Source organism: Castor canadensis, chromosome 1 (genome assembly GCF_047511655.1).
Source record: "Castor canadensis chromosome 1, mCasCan1.hap1v2, whole genome shotgun sequence".
NCBI classification, from domain to species: Eukaryota; Metazoa; Chordata; class Mammalia; order Rodentia; family Castoridae; genus Castor; species Castor canadensis.
Genome location: NC_133386.1, coordinates 202,752,519 through 202,768,332, shown reverse-complemented (window position 1 = coordinate 202,768,332; position 15,814 = coordinate 202,752,519). Strand labels below are relative to the sequence as shown.

Here is a 15,814-nt window from a genome sequence, read left to right as displayed (position 1 = left end):
CTGCCTCTCTACCATAGATTTGCCTATTCTGGGTATTTCATACAAATGGAGTATGTAGCCTTTAGTGTCTGTCTTCTTTCACTTAGTATACTGTTTTCAAGATTCATCCATATTTGCAGTACAATAAAAAAAAAGATTCACCCATATCGTAGCATGTATCAACATTTCAGTCCTTTGAGTGGCTGAGTAATATTCCACTATATGGATAGACCACATTTTGTTTATCAGTTGATGGACATTGACTTGTTTCTACATTTTTGCTCTTATACTGCTGCTACCAACACTATATAAAGATGTTTTTTGTGTAAATGTTTCATTTCTCCTAGGTACACACTTAACAGGTGAAATTGCTAAGTCCTGTAACATTGTGAGGAACTATCAGAACATTTTCCAAAGCAGCTGCACCATCTTATATTTCCAGTGTACCACGCCTCAGAGTGCTGGGATTGAAAGCGTACACCACCACACCCAGCTGTCTTTTTGGTTTTAAAGACTATGATTTTTAACCTCCTTATCCCAGAGACTGGGAAGGATGGAGGGTGGGCAGTGGAGAGGAGATGGTTAGCTCCCTCTGAACTCCAAGGACTCAAGCCCCTCCCTTGTGTCGCCCTGGGGGCGGATCAGAGGGATAGAAAAGGGATGGACAAGGGAATGGAAGGCCGGACTATTCCCGCTAGCAGTCTGGCCCATGCGGGGAATCCCTGGACACGCAGCCCTTTCCCGTCTGGCCCGCCCTGAGACGTGGGCAAAGTGAGGCCCCGCCCCTTCCTGGGAGCCAGACTCCGCCCCTAAGGCGTGCCCGCAGCTGGGGGCGGAGGCGGAAACAGGGTGGGGGAAACTGGGTGAGAGGAGGGTGGGGAAGGGGCTGGCCCTGGGCCCTGGCGTCCTGCGCGCCGGATTTCAGGCTTGCTCAGATTCTCAGGGGCTTCCATTCATTTTGGGGCCAAGCGGGAACTGCCGCCCCTGCCCCCAAAATATAGCTTTGCCATGGAAGGCGTGTGGGGGCGGCGGTGCTGGATGAAGGGACCACCTGGCTGAAAGCGGCCGTGGGGGTGGAGGGCAGAGAGAGAAATGGACAGTTTTGTGTCTGGGAGCTTCTCCTGCCTGGGTAGGGGTTCCGAGACCCTCGATGACGTTTTGGGACCATTTAGAGTGACGGTCTGGGAGCATAGAATAAAATTCTGGAGGGGAGTAGAGTGAGGATTTGGAGGCCCCAGGATTAAGTGTGGGTCTAGGTTCCCAGTACAATCTGGGAGGTGCAGAGTCGGGGTGCTTCGTGGGATTAAGGTGTGGGTGCTCGGGATGGATTCTGGGGGCGCAGATTAGGTAGGGTCTAGGTGCGGCGGGACAACATTTTGGATGAGAGTCTGAGGGCTGGGCATCAAGGTCAATGGCTCCTGGACACAGCGCAGGGGGACCCTGACTGGGTGCCGGGAAGAGGCTCGGGGAGGCGCCGCGGGGGACCGGGTGGGGGCCTGTGGCCGGCCAGGGGCGGAGAAGCGGGGGGTCGGGGTCCCTCCCCCTGGCGCGGGCTCAGGAATCCGCCGAAGGGCGGGCGGAGGCGCCGGGGTGGGCCGCGCCGCGGCGGGCCGGCGGGCGGGGGGCGCTTCCTGGGGCCGCGCGTCCAGGGAGCTGCGCCGTCCGCCCGTCCGTCTGCCCGTAGGCACTGCCGAAGTCAGCCGAGCCGTGGGGCGCTGCGAGCCCAAGTGAGTGGCCGTCCGTGGGGGGAGGGCGCGGGCCGGAGTATCCGCCGAGTCCGCGCAGCGAAGAACCGAGAGGCCTGCGCTCCTCGGCTCGCAGTGCTGGGGCACCCGGCGGGGGCGGGGTGGGCCTGGGACCCGGGCCTGCGAGGGAAGTCCGTTCCTAGCCCTGAGTGGGTGACGGGATGAGGGCCCCGAATCCTCCTACAGAAAATGGGGGATGTCGTGGCAGAAGCCCCTGACCCCTGCTCACCACCTCCCAGCCCCAGGATGCTCCCCTTTGCCTCCTGCCTCTCTGGGTCTCTACTGCTCTGGGCGCTGCTGCTGTTGCTTTTGGGGGCAGCGGCTCCCCAGGATTCCGAGGAGCCCGACAGCTACACGGTGGGGAGTGTGGGGTCACTGGCCTGGGATGGGTCGGGCAGGGACAGAGAGATTAGGATCCTGGGGTGGCTGCTGGTGGGGAAGATTCTCCCTTTCCTGGTTGGTGGAACAGCTGGGGGCCATTGTTTGGAGCAGTCTGGAGGAGGGTGGCTGGACTCAGGCCCTGGTTTTGGCCTGGTTGGTTGGAGGGGACCCGAGGTGATCACTGGCCACCTTTGGTGCCTTTTCAGGAATGCACAGATGGCTATGAGTGGGATCCAGATAGCCAGCACTGCCGGGGTGAGTGTGCCTGGGGGACCTATCACCCCCAGCAACGGAGAAGGGATTACTGCTTCCCAAATACACCGCCACCTCCAAGAACTGCAGAGGAAGCCCAATGGCCCCAGGCCAACTCTTGTTCTCTGGGGGGGCCACTTGCTCAACTAAGGATGGCTCCTCCCTCTTCAAGAAGGAAACCCTGCCTCTACCTCCCAGTAGGCAAGAGGGCAACTGGGCACTGCTCGGAGAAGCCAGCTTGCATACACCTTTCTCTGAATTACTCTCCTAGCCCAACTCTTTATCCTTTGGCAACCTGGTAGGAGTAGTGTCCATGTGGGTGGGTAGTGAGGCCTGTGAATTACTCTGGCTGAGGTGGGGTCAGGGCTTTGAGGCAGGATTCATTTCTAGGCAGGAGAATAGGGGCGACAGTGGGAAGAGGAACAACCCTAGCAGATCTGGGGAAGGGTCCTAGGCCAGGCAGGCAGCCTTAGCTTGCTGATTAGAGGGAAGGCCCAGCCTGGCCTGATCACACAGTTTAGAGAAGGTGGAGCTGGCCTCCTGCCTCCCACTCTCTCCAGGGCCAGCCCGTGACTGGCTGTGCCCAGCAGGCCCCTCTCTGCAGATGTCAACGAGTGCCTGACGATCCCCGAGGCCTGCAAAGGAGAAATGAAATGTATCAACCACTATGGGGGGTACTTGTGCTTGCCCCGCTCCGCTGCGGTCATCAACGACCTACATGGCGAGGGACCCCCACCTCCAGTGCCCCCTGCTCAACACCCCAACCCCTGCCCACCGGGCTATGAACCTGATGAGCAGGAGAGCTGCGTGGGTGAGTCAGAGTCACTCTGATACCCAGGCTTCCACACCTCTTACCAGGCATCATGTGCTATTTTTCCCTTGCTCAAAGGCCTCTGGCTCCTCAGGGGGACATCCCCACCCTCATCCATAGGCCCTGCATGTGGTCCCCCTGCCCAAGCCAACGCCTGTAGAGATATGCAAGAGCTCTACCTCCCAGCCTCTGTCCCTGCCTATTTTCTGATCTGTATCCCACCCCTGGGAGCCATGGGCCTTGGAGGGAGGGTCCTGAATCAGTGCTGGGGGTGTGTGAACAGGGCCTTTTTACCTACGCTCTCCTGATGTGGGGATACACTTCATGGTTGACTGTTACTTGTGCTGTTGGCACAAGATCTAGTTCATGCCAGTCACCCATGCACCCATGTGAATGTTGTCTGGCTTGTGTCACCTCCCAAACTGAGGTGTCTGTCATGTTTGGTAGCATGTGGGATTACAGTTGGGGCTGAACGGTACCGGTGTCTTCCACAGATGTGGATGAGTGTGCCCAAGCCTTGCATGACTGTCGCCCCAGTCAGGACTGCCATAACTTGCCTGGCTCCTATCAGTGCACCTGCCCCGATGGCTACCGAAAGATTGGGCCTGAGTGTGTAGGTAAGTCCAGGGAGTGGCCTTTTCAGTTCTTGCTCTGTGTTCCTGGCCTGGTTCCCATCCTAGCACCACCCACACCCAGGATCACCATAGTCCCCTCTCACCTGTGCTCTCCTATCATCGGACACAGAGGACTATGTGTGGGAGGGGGGCATGTCATGACTGACCTGGCCCAGACCCAGTTCAGCTCCTCAGGCAGAGACAGGACCATGGGTGCTGAGGCTGTGAGTCCCAGCTGGTGCTCTGTCCTTCCCCTTCCTCTATCGTAGACATAGACGAGTGCCGCTACCGCTACTGCCAGCACCGCTGTGTGAACCTGCCTGGCTCCTTTCGCTGCCAGTGCGAACCGGGCTTCCAGCTGGGGCCCAACAACCGCTCCTGTGTGGGTGAGGCTGGCTGGGCTGGGCTCTTGGGTCCTGGGCAAGGACACGAGGTAGGGTAGCTCCCTTCCTGACAAGCCCAAGTGGAGTGGAGGGCTCTGGGCTACTCCTTCGCTTTCACTTTTCCTGTCCCTTCCAGATGTAAATGAGTGTGATATGGGGGCCCCATGTGAGCAGCGCTGCTTCAACTCCTATGGGACCTTCCTGTGTCGCTGCCATCAGGGCTACGAGCTGCACCGGGATGGCTTCTCCTGCAGTGGTGAGAGTCCCAACCCTGCTTCAGGCTCCTGCATTGGTCCCCCAGGCCTTGCGTCATGTTACGCCACGTCCAGCCATAGTGCTGTGTCTGATGCTTCCATATTCAGTCCTCTGCACTCACATGCCTCCCATGTAGTCCATCCAGAACAGATTGCAGGGCACTCCCAGCCTGGTGAGGATGGCATGTTAGGCCCAGTTAGGTCCATACTGAAATCACTGGGGAAACAGAGAAGGATGTGGATATCTGTCTTCCTGGGAGTCAGGCTGATTTGCACCTGAATCCTGTACTAGGGAGAGTCGCTCTTCTCTCTGGTTCTGTGTTTTGGGTAAATTGGTTGTCTGGAGGATGAAGGGGGCCAATGATAATAGTCAGGCTTCATCGAGTCTCAACAGCTAAAGTAAACTGCCATTAGTTTAGTTGAGAACCTAACCTGTGCAGGGTACTTCCTCTTCATACTCGATCTCATTTAATCCTGACAACAATCCTAGGAAGTAGGTATGATTTTTTTCCTCCCTCTGCAAACAGGACATTAACATCTCCTTCCAGGTTTGTTGAGAGAATTACTAAAAAAAAAGGCATAAAGTGCTGGGTAAATGGTGACTTTCATCCTTTCACTTAGAAAGGTTAAATGACTTGCCTAAATTTACACAGTAAAGATGAGATGGGGGGAGCTAGAGGTGTGACTCAAGCAATAGAGCACGTGCTTTGCAAGTACAAAGCCCTGAGTTCAAATCCCAGTCCCACCCCACCAATACATATATATATATGACTATATATATATATATATATATATAATATGACTATATATATATATATGTGAATATATATATATATATATATATATATATATGTATATGACAGGGCAAGGCTGGATCTTGGACTTTTCACTGCATGTCACCTGGCTGGTCTCTGTTTACGTTATGCTTTGCTGTGGCATGCAGCCTTGTTGGTGCCTGGCTGCACGAGGGGAACAAACGTAGAAAAACAGTGTCCTGTGCACGTACCTCACAGATGGGGACTGTGTGCTTGGATTTATTGTGGGTTGCAGGAATTGGGTGAATGAGTAATCGAAAACTAGAGCAGAGTAGGTTGGGCCTTCAGGGCTCTTCCTCTCTCTCTCTCTTTTTTTTGTGGGTTCTGGGGTTTGAACCAGAGTCTCCTGCTGCTAGGCAGGCACTCTTATCACTTCAGCTATGTCCTCAGCCCTTTCAGGACCCTTTTAGTCTAATCCACTCATTTTGTTGGCAGGGAAATTGAGGGCCCCCAAAATCAGGGTTCACACCAAAGCCTCTATATTGCCAGTGCCTTTTTCTTCTGTTTCTTTTTTTTGTTGGTCTTTTTAGTATCTTCTTACAGTCCGGGGCAGAGAGAGGTCTGTAAATTGGGAGGTCTGGACAGAACTGCACACCTGTCTTATCTGCTTATTTGTCTGGTACGGGGCCTCGCACATACTAGGCAAGTGCTCTACAACTGAGCTATATCCACAGCTCCTCAGATCTTTCTTTGACCCTCTGTCCTCCTCCTGAGCTTTGCAGGGCTTGTCTCATCCCTTCTCTCTTCCCATATCCAGCCTAACATGGGGCTGGGCTCTCTCAGTAAACGCCTGTGGGACTCAATTGTGAGGACTGCCCTTGGCCCAGGGTCCTCATCCCCACCCTCCCTCAGATATCGATGAGTGCAGCTACTCCAGTTATCTCTGCCAGTACCGCTGTGTCAACGAGCCAGGCCGCTTCTCCTGCCACTGCCCACAGGGCTACCAGCTGCTGGCAACAAGGCTTTGCCAAGGTACAGGTGGCTGGGAGGGGTGGACAGGGTTTCAGGGGCTGGTGTCCTCACATCCCTGATTCCAGCCCCTCTTCCCTGGCATAGACATTGATGAGTGTGAGTCAGGTGGGCACCAATGCTCAGAGGCCCAAACCTGTGTTAACTTCCACGGAGGCTACCGCTGCGTGGACACCAACCGCTGTGTGGAGCCCTATGTCCAAGTGTCAGACAAGTGAGTCAATGGATGCCAGCCGCCAAAACTACAATTCCCACAGGGCCTTGGGGCGGGCTGGCGTCTACTCCGGTGGCAAGTGCGTCTGAGGGCTGGTGGAAGTTCTAGTTTTATACCAGGAGTGGGCGGACCCTCTTGAGATTCCTTCCTTTTGGGGAATGGGCCGTATTTGGTGGGTAGGCCAGAACCTCATTCGTGTCCCCTATCTTGGGGCCTCTAGCCGCTGCCTCTGTCCTGCCTCCAACCCCCTGTGTCGAGAGCAGCCTTCGTCCATCGTGCACCGATACATGAGCATCACCTCGGAACGGAGCGTGCCCGCTGATGTGTTCCAGATCCAAGCAACCTCCGTCTATCCTGGCGCCTACAATGCCTTTCAGATCCGCGCGGGAAACTCCCAGGGGGACTTCTACATTCGGGTAAGGCACTCCCCTACTCTTACCCTCAACTCACATGCACAATCTAAAATGGAATTGCAGAAGCCTGGAGTGGGAGTCCGGCTGTGCCACTGTGCCCCGCCTCTTTTTCTCAAAGCCCGCCCCAGAGGGGAGGTGCTCTTTCCAAGGGCACAAACTACAGACGTAACTGGCAGTTGGTCAGTGGGGTTTAAGTCTCAATATTGGTTTTCCCTATCTAGCTTTGATTTCTTTGCTCATAAAACAAAGAATAGAGGGCTGGTATCTGAGAATCTAGCTTTGCTGGTTAGCTGTAGGTGGCAGGGGTCCAGGAGTGGCTACCGAGTGGAGGGTGAGGGTCTCAAATGCATGGTTCTCATGCCGTATTCGGTATCAAGAGGCAAGTCTGGCATCAGAGCTTGTTTTCTATTTGAAATGGAATGCTTTGGGCTGGGGCTGTAGCTCAGTGGTACAGCACGTGCTTAACATGCACCAGGACCTGGGTTTCACTCCCAGCACCAAGGGAGGGTAGGGGCAGAAAAGAGAAAAAGAATATTTGAATGCTTTGAAGGGGAGTTTGCCTGCTCAAAGTCACCAAAGGCTCCATAACTCCCAACTCATACCTGGCCTTGAATCATAGGTTAACCCTGATTAGAAAAAAGAACTAGATAGAAAGGGTGAGAGGGAACCAGTGAGATTTCTGAGAGCAGAATCTCAGTACAGGAGGGGAGGAGAGCTATCTGGGTGCCAGTGCTGGTCAAGAGCCTGGGTCACAGCTTGGATAAGGCTGTCTTCCCATTTCATGGCTACAGGGCAGGGTAGTGATGCTGGGGTAGGATCTTGGCACATAGGCTGACAGTCTCTATGTCCTGCTACCCACTGTACCCTGCAGCAAATCAACAATGTCAGCGCCATGTTGGTCCTCGCCCGGCCAGTGACCGGCCCCCGGGAGTATGTGCTGGACCTGGAGATGGTCACCATGAACTCCCTCATGAGCTACCGGGCCAGCTCCGTACTGAGACTCACCGTCTTCGTGGGGGCCTACACCTTCTGAGGAAGGGGGACCCTCAGGGAGGGGTCACTTTCCCTGCAGCCCCCTGTAGCTAAGGAGCCTGGAGTTCAGAGATGACTGTTCTACTAAAAGGGAAGATGTTGTGAAAGGCAGAAAGAGAAAGGCAATAAAGGGAGAAAGGAGTTCTGGTGGCTGAGGTAGATGGTTAACCTCAGCTGGGGAAGGGGCCAGGCTGTGCCCATAAAGGCCAAGTTCCCCTAAACGGGGACAGTCTGGGGAGCTATGTACCACAGGGTTCAGAATCATCCCAAGTAGGGAGGAGTTAATGAAATGAGCACATCCCAGAGCACTAAGCTTGGCTGATTTGTAGCGGTCCTGAGAAACCCTGCTAGGGACAGTCCCAGGAGGCCTGGGTCCCAACCCTAGTTCTGCTTCAAACTAGACATTTGGACAAGACTTACTAGTTTCCCAGGGCCTGTTTTCCAATCTACAAAATGAGGTGAACAGACATGAGTGTTTTTCTAGCTTCTTTACCAAGTTATAGAACCTCTTACTTGACTTATAGGACCATCTGATTACATAAAGTAGACTCAAAGCTACAATGGCCCATTGACTCCATCTCCCTGACCAGGGAACTACAGATCCCAAAGAGCTTACTTTATTTATTATTTTTTGAGACAGGGTCTCACAATGTAGCCCAGGCTGGCCTTGAATTTGATCCTCCTGCCTCAACCTTCCAAGTGCTGTTATTACAGGCGTGTACCACCACATCTGGACAGGAACTTGTTTTTAAAAGCACTGGATGGCCTGGGGATTTAGCTTAGTAGTAGAGTTCTTGCCTATCATGCATAAGGCTCTGTGTTCCATCCTTAGCATCTCAAAAAGAAAAAAAAAAAAAACACTGCACCACATGGTCTCATCTTCCAGTTCCTGCAATTTCAAAAGGGTCCTGGGCCAGATATCTTCTCCCTAGTATATAAGGCTGCGAACACCTAAGGCTTTTATTGTAGTCCTAAAGAGCCCAGTAAAAAGGCTGGTTGGCATGGGTGGAGGGGGCAGATGGGCCAGAGGCTGTCTTGTGGCACATATAGCTCAGGTCAGAGGGCTGTTGCTACAGTAGAGCTGGGACAAGGTTCTGCTCAGAGTGGGTCCCAGATTCCTGGAGGAAGACAATGCAGAAAAGGGTCAGCCTGTTGTCCAGGGCAGCCTGAGCCTCCCTTCAGGTTGTGCCTTGCCCTCACCTCTGCAGACGCCCACACTTGATGGTGCTCAGCAGCATCTCCTGTTCCTTGGGGGTGGCACAGGCATCATAGGCGGCCAGGAGGCTGCAGATGGGGGATATAATGGCTGACTATCTAGGCCAGCACCATGAAAGCTGAGACAGGACGGGGCAGCCTGGGTGCAGGGTCGGGAAATTGCACACTTCCTGAGCCTGGTATTCAAGGCCCTACTCCATTCCACCTGCCCTCCCTTCCATGGGGAGAAGAACAAGGGACAGGGATAGAACCGCCAAAGGCTCCTAAACCTCCCCAGTCTCGATGGCCCAGCCCGCTCTTCCAGGATGTCGTCTCTCTGCATCAGGTGGAATGTCTCCTTCCCTCCTACCCACACCCGTGTCTGGGTTACTGTCCATCTCTGAACAGAGCCCACAAAGAGCCAGGCCCACTTCCCAAGAGCACTGATTAAGCTGAATTTCACGCAGGGAGGGCAGGGGCTGAGGACCCGAGGGGCCCAGTTGGGGGTACCTCGCAGGGGTGCTGTATCGCTCCACCAGAGCTGCTGCCTTTTCCCCACTCAGTCCACGCACCTGCATCAGCTGCCGGGCAAACACTTCTCGCACAGACTGGGCCTAGGGATGGGGAGGCCTGTGTAAGCGGTGGTCTGGGTCTAGGCCACCTACAGAGAGGCAAGGCAAGGGCAATACCTTGTTCTTCATGGCTCCCGCATTGAAGTCACTGAAGGTGAGGAGTGAGCACAGAGGGTTTGGGGAGGGTCTTGTCCCTGATTCAGGATCCCCTGGGGTCTCCCAGGGGCGGCTGCGTAGTGTGTGGCCCTGAGGGAAGAGTGAACTGAGGCCAGGCTGGGCTCTAAGGGTCAACACCTCAACCAGCTTTTCAGTCCTTGGCTTCAAAGAGCAGCCTGAGAAACAGGAATCTTACCCACTTTTCTTGCCTTGGGGAAGCAAGGTCCCAGATAAGGGCCTAGTGCCAGACAGGTTAATTTGCTCACCTGATAGAATCTCTCCAGGCCCCGAGTCAACAGGGCCAGGTAGGCAGCTGACTCTTTAATGTCAGCTGTGCGCTTCACAAAGAAGCCATCGATGACCTGAGGCAAAGGACCCAAGGGAGGGAGGTGGTTCCTAGCGTGAACCGTGAACATTGGTCCCTGCCAGCCTGTCCCTGCTCTCCCAGCTTACCTGGGTGTTGGTGATCGCCTGCAGCAGTGTGCTCTCAGGAAGGCTGAGGTTGTGGACTGAGCCATGCTCCTCTACCAGGTATACACGGCGCGCCAGGCCACAGCGCTTCAGGCGGAACTGGGAAGGATGCACAGAAGGTCAAGCCCAGATGTCCACGTGCTTGGGCTGTCGGTCACATGACTCATTACAAAGTGACCATGGCCCCATCAGCATCCTCATCCTCTCTGGACTTCCTGCCTGTCTCAGTGGGACCTCCACACCTGTGCTCATGTGTGGCTTCTGCGGGGAAGCCTTTTACCATCCCTAGACACTACTGAGACGGAAGTGCAGCTTCTGCATTTCCACTCCTGGAAGCTTGGGCCTTATCTGAGATGGGAGGGACTGGGTACCCACGGGGTCTTTAATATGTTCCTCTGCCCAGCCCAGCTGCCCTGCATTCCTGTTTGCCTGGATGGCTTGGGTCTGAGCCTGAGTTGCCTGTAGCAGATCTAAAGGGGTATGGCTGGAGGCCATAGGAGCTCCACCTCCAGGAAGGCCTCCCCCAGCAGGCCAGTGGGGCAGGCCAACCAAGGCACCTTCTGCTCCCGGAAGCGGCCATCGATGATACTGCTGCACAGGTCATCCAGCCGCTTGCGTTCCACAATGTGGTCCAGGACTAACTCCGCAGGTCTTGCTACCAAGAAGACAAGATGGCTCCTGTTGGCTTGTGTCTCCTTACCCACCAGGCCTGGCCTCTGATGCCTCCCACCCATGGCCCTTTACCTGGGTCTCTGGGCCTAGTCTCCTGTGCTACCCACACAAAGTCCCCAACATGCAACTTGCGCACTGTGTGGGTCACATGTAGCCTCTGGAGCTCTCGGAGTAACTCTGGTCTGTGTCCTGCCCTAAAATTGCATGAAAAGAAGCCAAGGTTAGGAGAGGCCAGTATCATGTACCCTCCAGCATCCTCTGATCATCTTCATGGCAACCCTCCCACCTTACTCACCCCCTAGTCTCGCCAATGTCCACACACAACAGCACTCTATACTCTCCAGGCCTCAGCTCCAACTGCAGCTGCTGGACCCCTCCTTCACTGGCACCACTGTTGAGGGAGGGCAGGGGTTGCACGTGAAGCCAGAACTTTCAGTGCCAGGGCATCTCCCCCATTGGGCAACAGGAGGTAGGGCAGCCACAGCTCGGTGGCAGGTCATAGGGATAGGGGTGTAGTGCTGGTCTTGTTTCTGGGACCCCTCCTGCCCTGTTCCTCCCCTTCCTCCTCACAGCTCAGCAGAGGCTGCTTCTGGCACTGCTGGTTCCTCCCCATGGGGCTCCTTGGGCCCAGTGCCCACGCTCAGCAAGCTCAGGCCTTCTGACTCAGCCAACTTCTGGGCTAGCTCCAGGCCCTCTGGGGTCAGTGAATACCTGGGAGGTGTGAGAGACAAACACAGCTCTCCCTTCTTCACTCATACCTGGCAGACTTTCCTGCTGTTCCCAGCTAGGTGGGCCTCATTCCCCTTTGGCGATCCTTCATAAGTAGGTCCACTGGCTCGCCCCTACCTTCTGTCTTCTTACCTCTCAAATCAGTTCCTTCAGGACCACCTTAGTGTCCTTTTTCAAGTCTGCAATTTGTGTGTCTCAAATCCCTTCTTCCTGTCTTCACTCATGCTGCTCCCTCCTCCCTTCCTGCATCTCTACCAACCAATCTTTAAGACATGCCAATGGTGTAACCTTCCTCCCTTCCTCCCTTCCCCCTGCTGCCTCAGTCTCCTGTTCTCCAACAGTGCAGGCTCCTGAGGGGAAGGTGGCACCAGATCTGAAATTGCTGGGTGATAGGAGGGTCCCACCAAGAATGCCATGCATGGTCCCCCATCCTTGCCCACTGCATCTAGCCCATACCTGGCTGGTCGGTGTGTCCTAAGAACCAGGTTCCTGTGGAGGAGGACACGGAGTGCAGGCCAGGGTCGAGCACTCCCAGAGGCTACCTGTGGATAGGGGAAGAAACCCTCAGAAAGTCCCTGATGCTGTAAGTCCAAACTCTTTGTGCCTTTATATTTGAGCCACACGTGGCTTAGGCCTCTAAGGTCACCAGGTCACTGCCATGAGCTCCACCTGTCCTCCCCCACCTGGGTGTTCACCTTAGGGGCCTTCTGGGCACACCTCTGCAGCAGTTCCTCCTTGGTTAAGAAGCTGTGGCCATCAGTATTCTGCAACCATGGGAGAAAGGACAAGGGTAGGTTCAAGGATGGGGCTCCTTCTTGCCCTGCCTCAACGGCTGGGATGAATTCCACTTGCCCTGCCCAGGTGTTTCCGGGAGCCTCCTGCTCTACTGCATCATCCCAACTACCCCCGGTGAGGCCGCGCACTCACCAGGTGCTCCCGGTAGAGCTCCAGCAGGACAGCTCTGGCTCCTGAGTGCCTAGCAGGCCAGTAGCTTCCAGAGTCTCCTGCTTGGGGCTGGGCAGGAACCTGGAATGGACAGAGGGGCTCTGAACATAATGCTGTTGTCAGCTCAATCCCTGGCAGGGCTAAGGTTTCAGCAGGCTGCATAGACATGGTGAGGCAGATGACGAAATGCCTCTTCTGAGATGAGACAGTGGACAAATGCAGGGCAGGAGCAATGGGTGAGGGGATGTGCCTGGCCCAGCCTCAGTTCTGTCACCACTGCAGGACAGTTTTTTTTTTTTTTTTTTTGGGGTGGGTATTGGGTTTCAAACACAGGGCCTTGTGCATGGTTAAACAGGCACTCTACCACTTGGACCACAACCCCAGTCTCGAGTGCCCTTAAATAGCTAAATCTTGGAACTCCCTCTATAGCTGTTATCAATATCCTTATTTACAGATTAAAAGAGGAAAAGTCATTTGCCCCAGACTAGGCATCACCAGTGAAATTTAGACCCAGGACTGCTAAACCCCTCAAACCAAGAAGTCAAGAAGTTCTACTCCCAACCCTCCCACTTGGTCTTCCACTCCCCTTTCCCCCTGCTCACTGGCATGGAAGAGTCCTGGACTTGGGCAGGAGACCCTTCCCTGGATGGACTCTTTTCTCCAGACGGTGGGACTGGGGCAAGGTCACCTGCGGGAGAAGAAAGTGAATTCCGCACCCCAGGGAATCCAGCACCTAACCGGGAGAGTGCAAGATGCAGTCCAGTCGTGTTGTGTGTGAGCACTCTGAGGCCCAGTAAGCGCCAACCATCAGCCTCAGGTCAAACAGCAATTAGGATGGAAGTGGAGAGCCGGAAGTCAAAGTATCCAAGGTGGGCACCTGCGGGAGGGAGGCGCTCACCGCCGGATGCTCCATGCTGCTGTAACCGCTCGTCCAGCATCCGACAGAGTCCGTCTCCGAAGTGCTGGAGGATCTTAGCTTCCTTCCCGCTGCGGAGGGGCAGCGGGTACCGGCGGAGGGAGCGCAGCGCCTGGGAGTAGGCGGGAAGGGACAGGGAACTCCGTGAGGCTCTTTCGGCAGGGGCTGCACCTGTCCGCAGCCGCCCCAGCCGGAACTCACCTTCTGAAACACGAAGCGAGTGCGGCGCCCCCTGCTGGCTGCCTCGTCCCTCCACTCGGTCAGCCAGCGCACAAAGAGTGGGTTGGGGCAAGCCGGCAGCGGGCGCTTCCGGCCCAGGCGAACCGGCGCCGCCATGAGCCCCAGGGCGGGTCCTCTGGCGCCTCAAACCCGTGGGATTGGGACGCCGCCAGTGCTGGAGTCACGACTGGAACACCTGGCTGGGGGGCGGGACCTCTCCGATCACGTGGCCCCAGCGGGGCACAAACTAGAGTTTTGCCTCAAACCGCCTTAAGCCGCCCCTGCCTTACTCTTAAAAGGCTGGAGCCGAGGACGATCTCCATTCCCCTTCACCACCCTCTCCCCCCCCACACACCCCGTCAACCCTTTGGACGCGCCCCACCCAGGCTACGGAGCTTTGACCCGCCCCTTCCTCTCACCCCAGATTCGAGAGCGGGGTCGTCTTCGTGCAGGCAGTAAGGAAGAGGACAGCGCCACCTGCGACTGGGAGGGCTGCTGGCCCGGCTTAGTTAACCTGAACTTGGCTGCTCCAAGGTCTCTAAGGCTGTCAGATTCAGCCTCACCGTTGCAGAGGTAGCTGGAGAAAGACTGGGCTTGACGAGAGTGGTGGTGGGGGGTGAACAAACGAGTTCGAGTATATTGTAGGTGAGACATTCAGGAAGGAGCGCAGAGAAAGAAAAGTACGGCCGGAGTAGCTGAAAGATCTGAGGAATGGTGATCCCAAACTGTGTGTGTTTGGCGGCACGAAGTCGGGGATGTGGACAGGAGGTAGATAGACCGGGGTGTGAGGTGGGCAGAGGACCAATAGAAGGATGACTGTAACAGGTGCTGCTGGCAGGTGGGGAGACCTGAGACGGGCACGTGGTCGCACCCCAGGAAGTAGGCTAGTAGACAGGGAGGCGAGAACATTTCGTTTTTGCAGCTCAGTGGAAGTGGAGGGCCCTCAGGGAAGTTGAGGATGGAAAACCTGCAGACATCCCAGGATGAATTGAGCACAGGTCTAGCCAGAGGTTTGAGCAGCCTCCGGCTTCCAGCTGTCATGTCGGAAGTCGCCAGGCGCAGTTCTTTGGCTCGTGAGGAGAGTAGGAGGGCCGGAGCGCCAAGCCCGTCCCTTCACACTCCACCTAGACTGCAGCCCCTCATCCCAGCCCGGCTCAGGCGCCCGCCTCCTGCCCGACACAGCCTTATAAGGAGCCTGAAGCCAGCGTTATGGCTGGCTCCGCCCCATCTAGTCTCTTGTCCTAATAAGGACATCTAGGGCATTCCGCGGCCGGGGGCGGAAGGAGCGCGTCTCTAGGGTAACTGCGAAGCTCCCTCCCCCTCCTTGTTGCTCTGGGAAACCGAGAGGCTCCAAAAGGGTGGAGCTAGACGGCTCTTCTCGCCAAGACGTTTGGGGAACCCTGGAAGGTCAAGCTATTGCCTTCTCCTGGAGCTCCTCGAGCTCGGCCGTGGGCAGTGCGGCGGGATTTTTGACTACAACCCCCAGTATGCTCTGCGAAACACCCCATTCCCAGGCGTTGCAAACTGTTTCCACTCTTTATTCGGCCTTTGGAACAAGGTGCCAGTTCCGTTTGCTTCTGACTCGTGCGTTCTCTTCCTGCAATGTGAGGCCATGGTCATTGTTTCAAGGCCAAGGAAATCTTCCTGGAGTCCCCAAATTCCTTTATTTTAGGCTCATGCATATATAGTATCTTTTTGTATTAGAATAACCATAAACATAAACCTAAGAACTCGAGAACTAAGTTCAATTCTTCCTCTTCAAACTGCCTGGTTAAAAGACAAAGTCTTAAACGCACAATCTCCTGCCTATACCTGTTCTTGCTCCAAGACTTTGCCTAACACCTTTAAACAAAAATAAAGCTCTCCTTGTAGCCTTTCCCCTGTGTTTCTCCTCTTATTTTACTGAGTTATATATGACCTTTTCTTAGGAGACAAGAGTGGCTGTGCTCATTTATCTAGGATACCAGATTATTGCTTTGAAGACACCTTTATACTTGCGATTTTCCTTGCTTTAGAATCCAATTCTAGCCCATTGAGTAGTTGCTTTGTTTCAGACAAAGCAAAATCCTAACCCTCAA

General features: G+C 55.1%; 2 protein-coding genes across 10 annotated transcripts; one reads left to right on the top strand and one right to left on the bottom strand.

Moving 5' to 3' along the window:
* Positions 1-842: 842 nt before the first annotated feature.
* On the top strand, positions 843-8,066 carry Efemp2 (EGF containing fibulin extracellular matrix protein 2). Of its 3 annotated transcripts, none has more exons than XM_074049231.1 (11): positions 843-1,108; positions 1,964-2,081; positions 2,312-2,360; positions 2,962-3,168; positions 3,663-3,785; positions 4,052-4,168; positions 4,302-4,421; positions 6,087-6,206; positions 6,291-6,417; positions 6,638-6,833; positions 7,702-8,066. In XM_074049231.1, the coding sequence occupies exons 2-11, from the start codon at positions 1,971-1,973 to the stop codon at positions 7,861-7,863; spliced, it is 1,332 nt and encodes a 443-aa protein (XP_073905332.1). In that variant the 5' UTR covers positions 843-1,108; positions 1,964-1,970; the 3' UTR covers positions 7,864-8,066. The 3 variants fall into 3 exon arrangements, with proteins under 3 accessions (XP_073905332.1, XP_073905326.1, XP_020020466.1); XM_074049225.1 differs by lacking the exon at positions 843-1,108 and adding an exon at positions 1,572-1,706; XM_020164877.2 differs by lacking the exon at positions 843-1,108 and having other exon boundaries at positions 1,899-2,081.
* Positions 8,067-8,331: 265 nt separating this feature from the next.
* On the bottom strand, positions 8,332-14,905 carry Mus81 (MUS81 structure-specific endonuclease subunit). Of its 7 annotated transcripts, none has more exons than XR_012439609.1 (16): positions 13,719-14,902; positions 13,479-13,629; positions 13,204-13,289; positions 12,584-12,682; positions 12,352-12,420; positions 12,113-12,198; positions 11,498-11,638; positions 11,223-11,318; positions 11,000-11,121; positions 10,813-10,910; positions 10,238-10,354; positions 10,051-10,146; positions 9,746-9,874; positions 9,629-9,670; positions 9,063-9,146; positions 8,332-8,980 (listed from the first exon to the last, which is right to left on the bottom strand). XR_012439609.1 is itself a non-coding variant. In XM_020164870.2 (16 exons), exons 1-16 carry the CDS (start codon positions 13,851-13,853, stop codon positions 8,914-8,916), a joined length of 1,680 nt encoding a protein of 559 aa, XP_020020459.1. In that variant the 5' UTR covers positions 13,854-14,890; the 3' UTR covers positions 8,332-8,913. The 7 variants fall into 7 exon arrangements, 5 of the variants coding, with proteins under 5 accessions (XP_020020459.1, XP_020020460.1, XP_073905301.1 ...); XM_020164870.2 differs by having other exon boundaries at positions 9,567-9,670; positions 13,719-14,890; XM_020164871.2 differs by having other exon boundaries at positions 9,567-9,670; positions 13,500-13,629; positions 13,719-14,887.
* Positions 14,906-15,814: the final 909 nt, after the last annotated feature.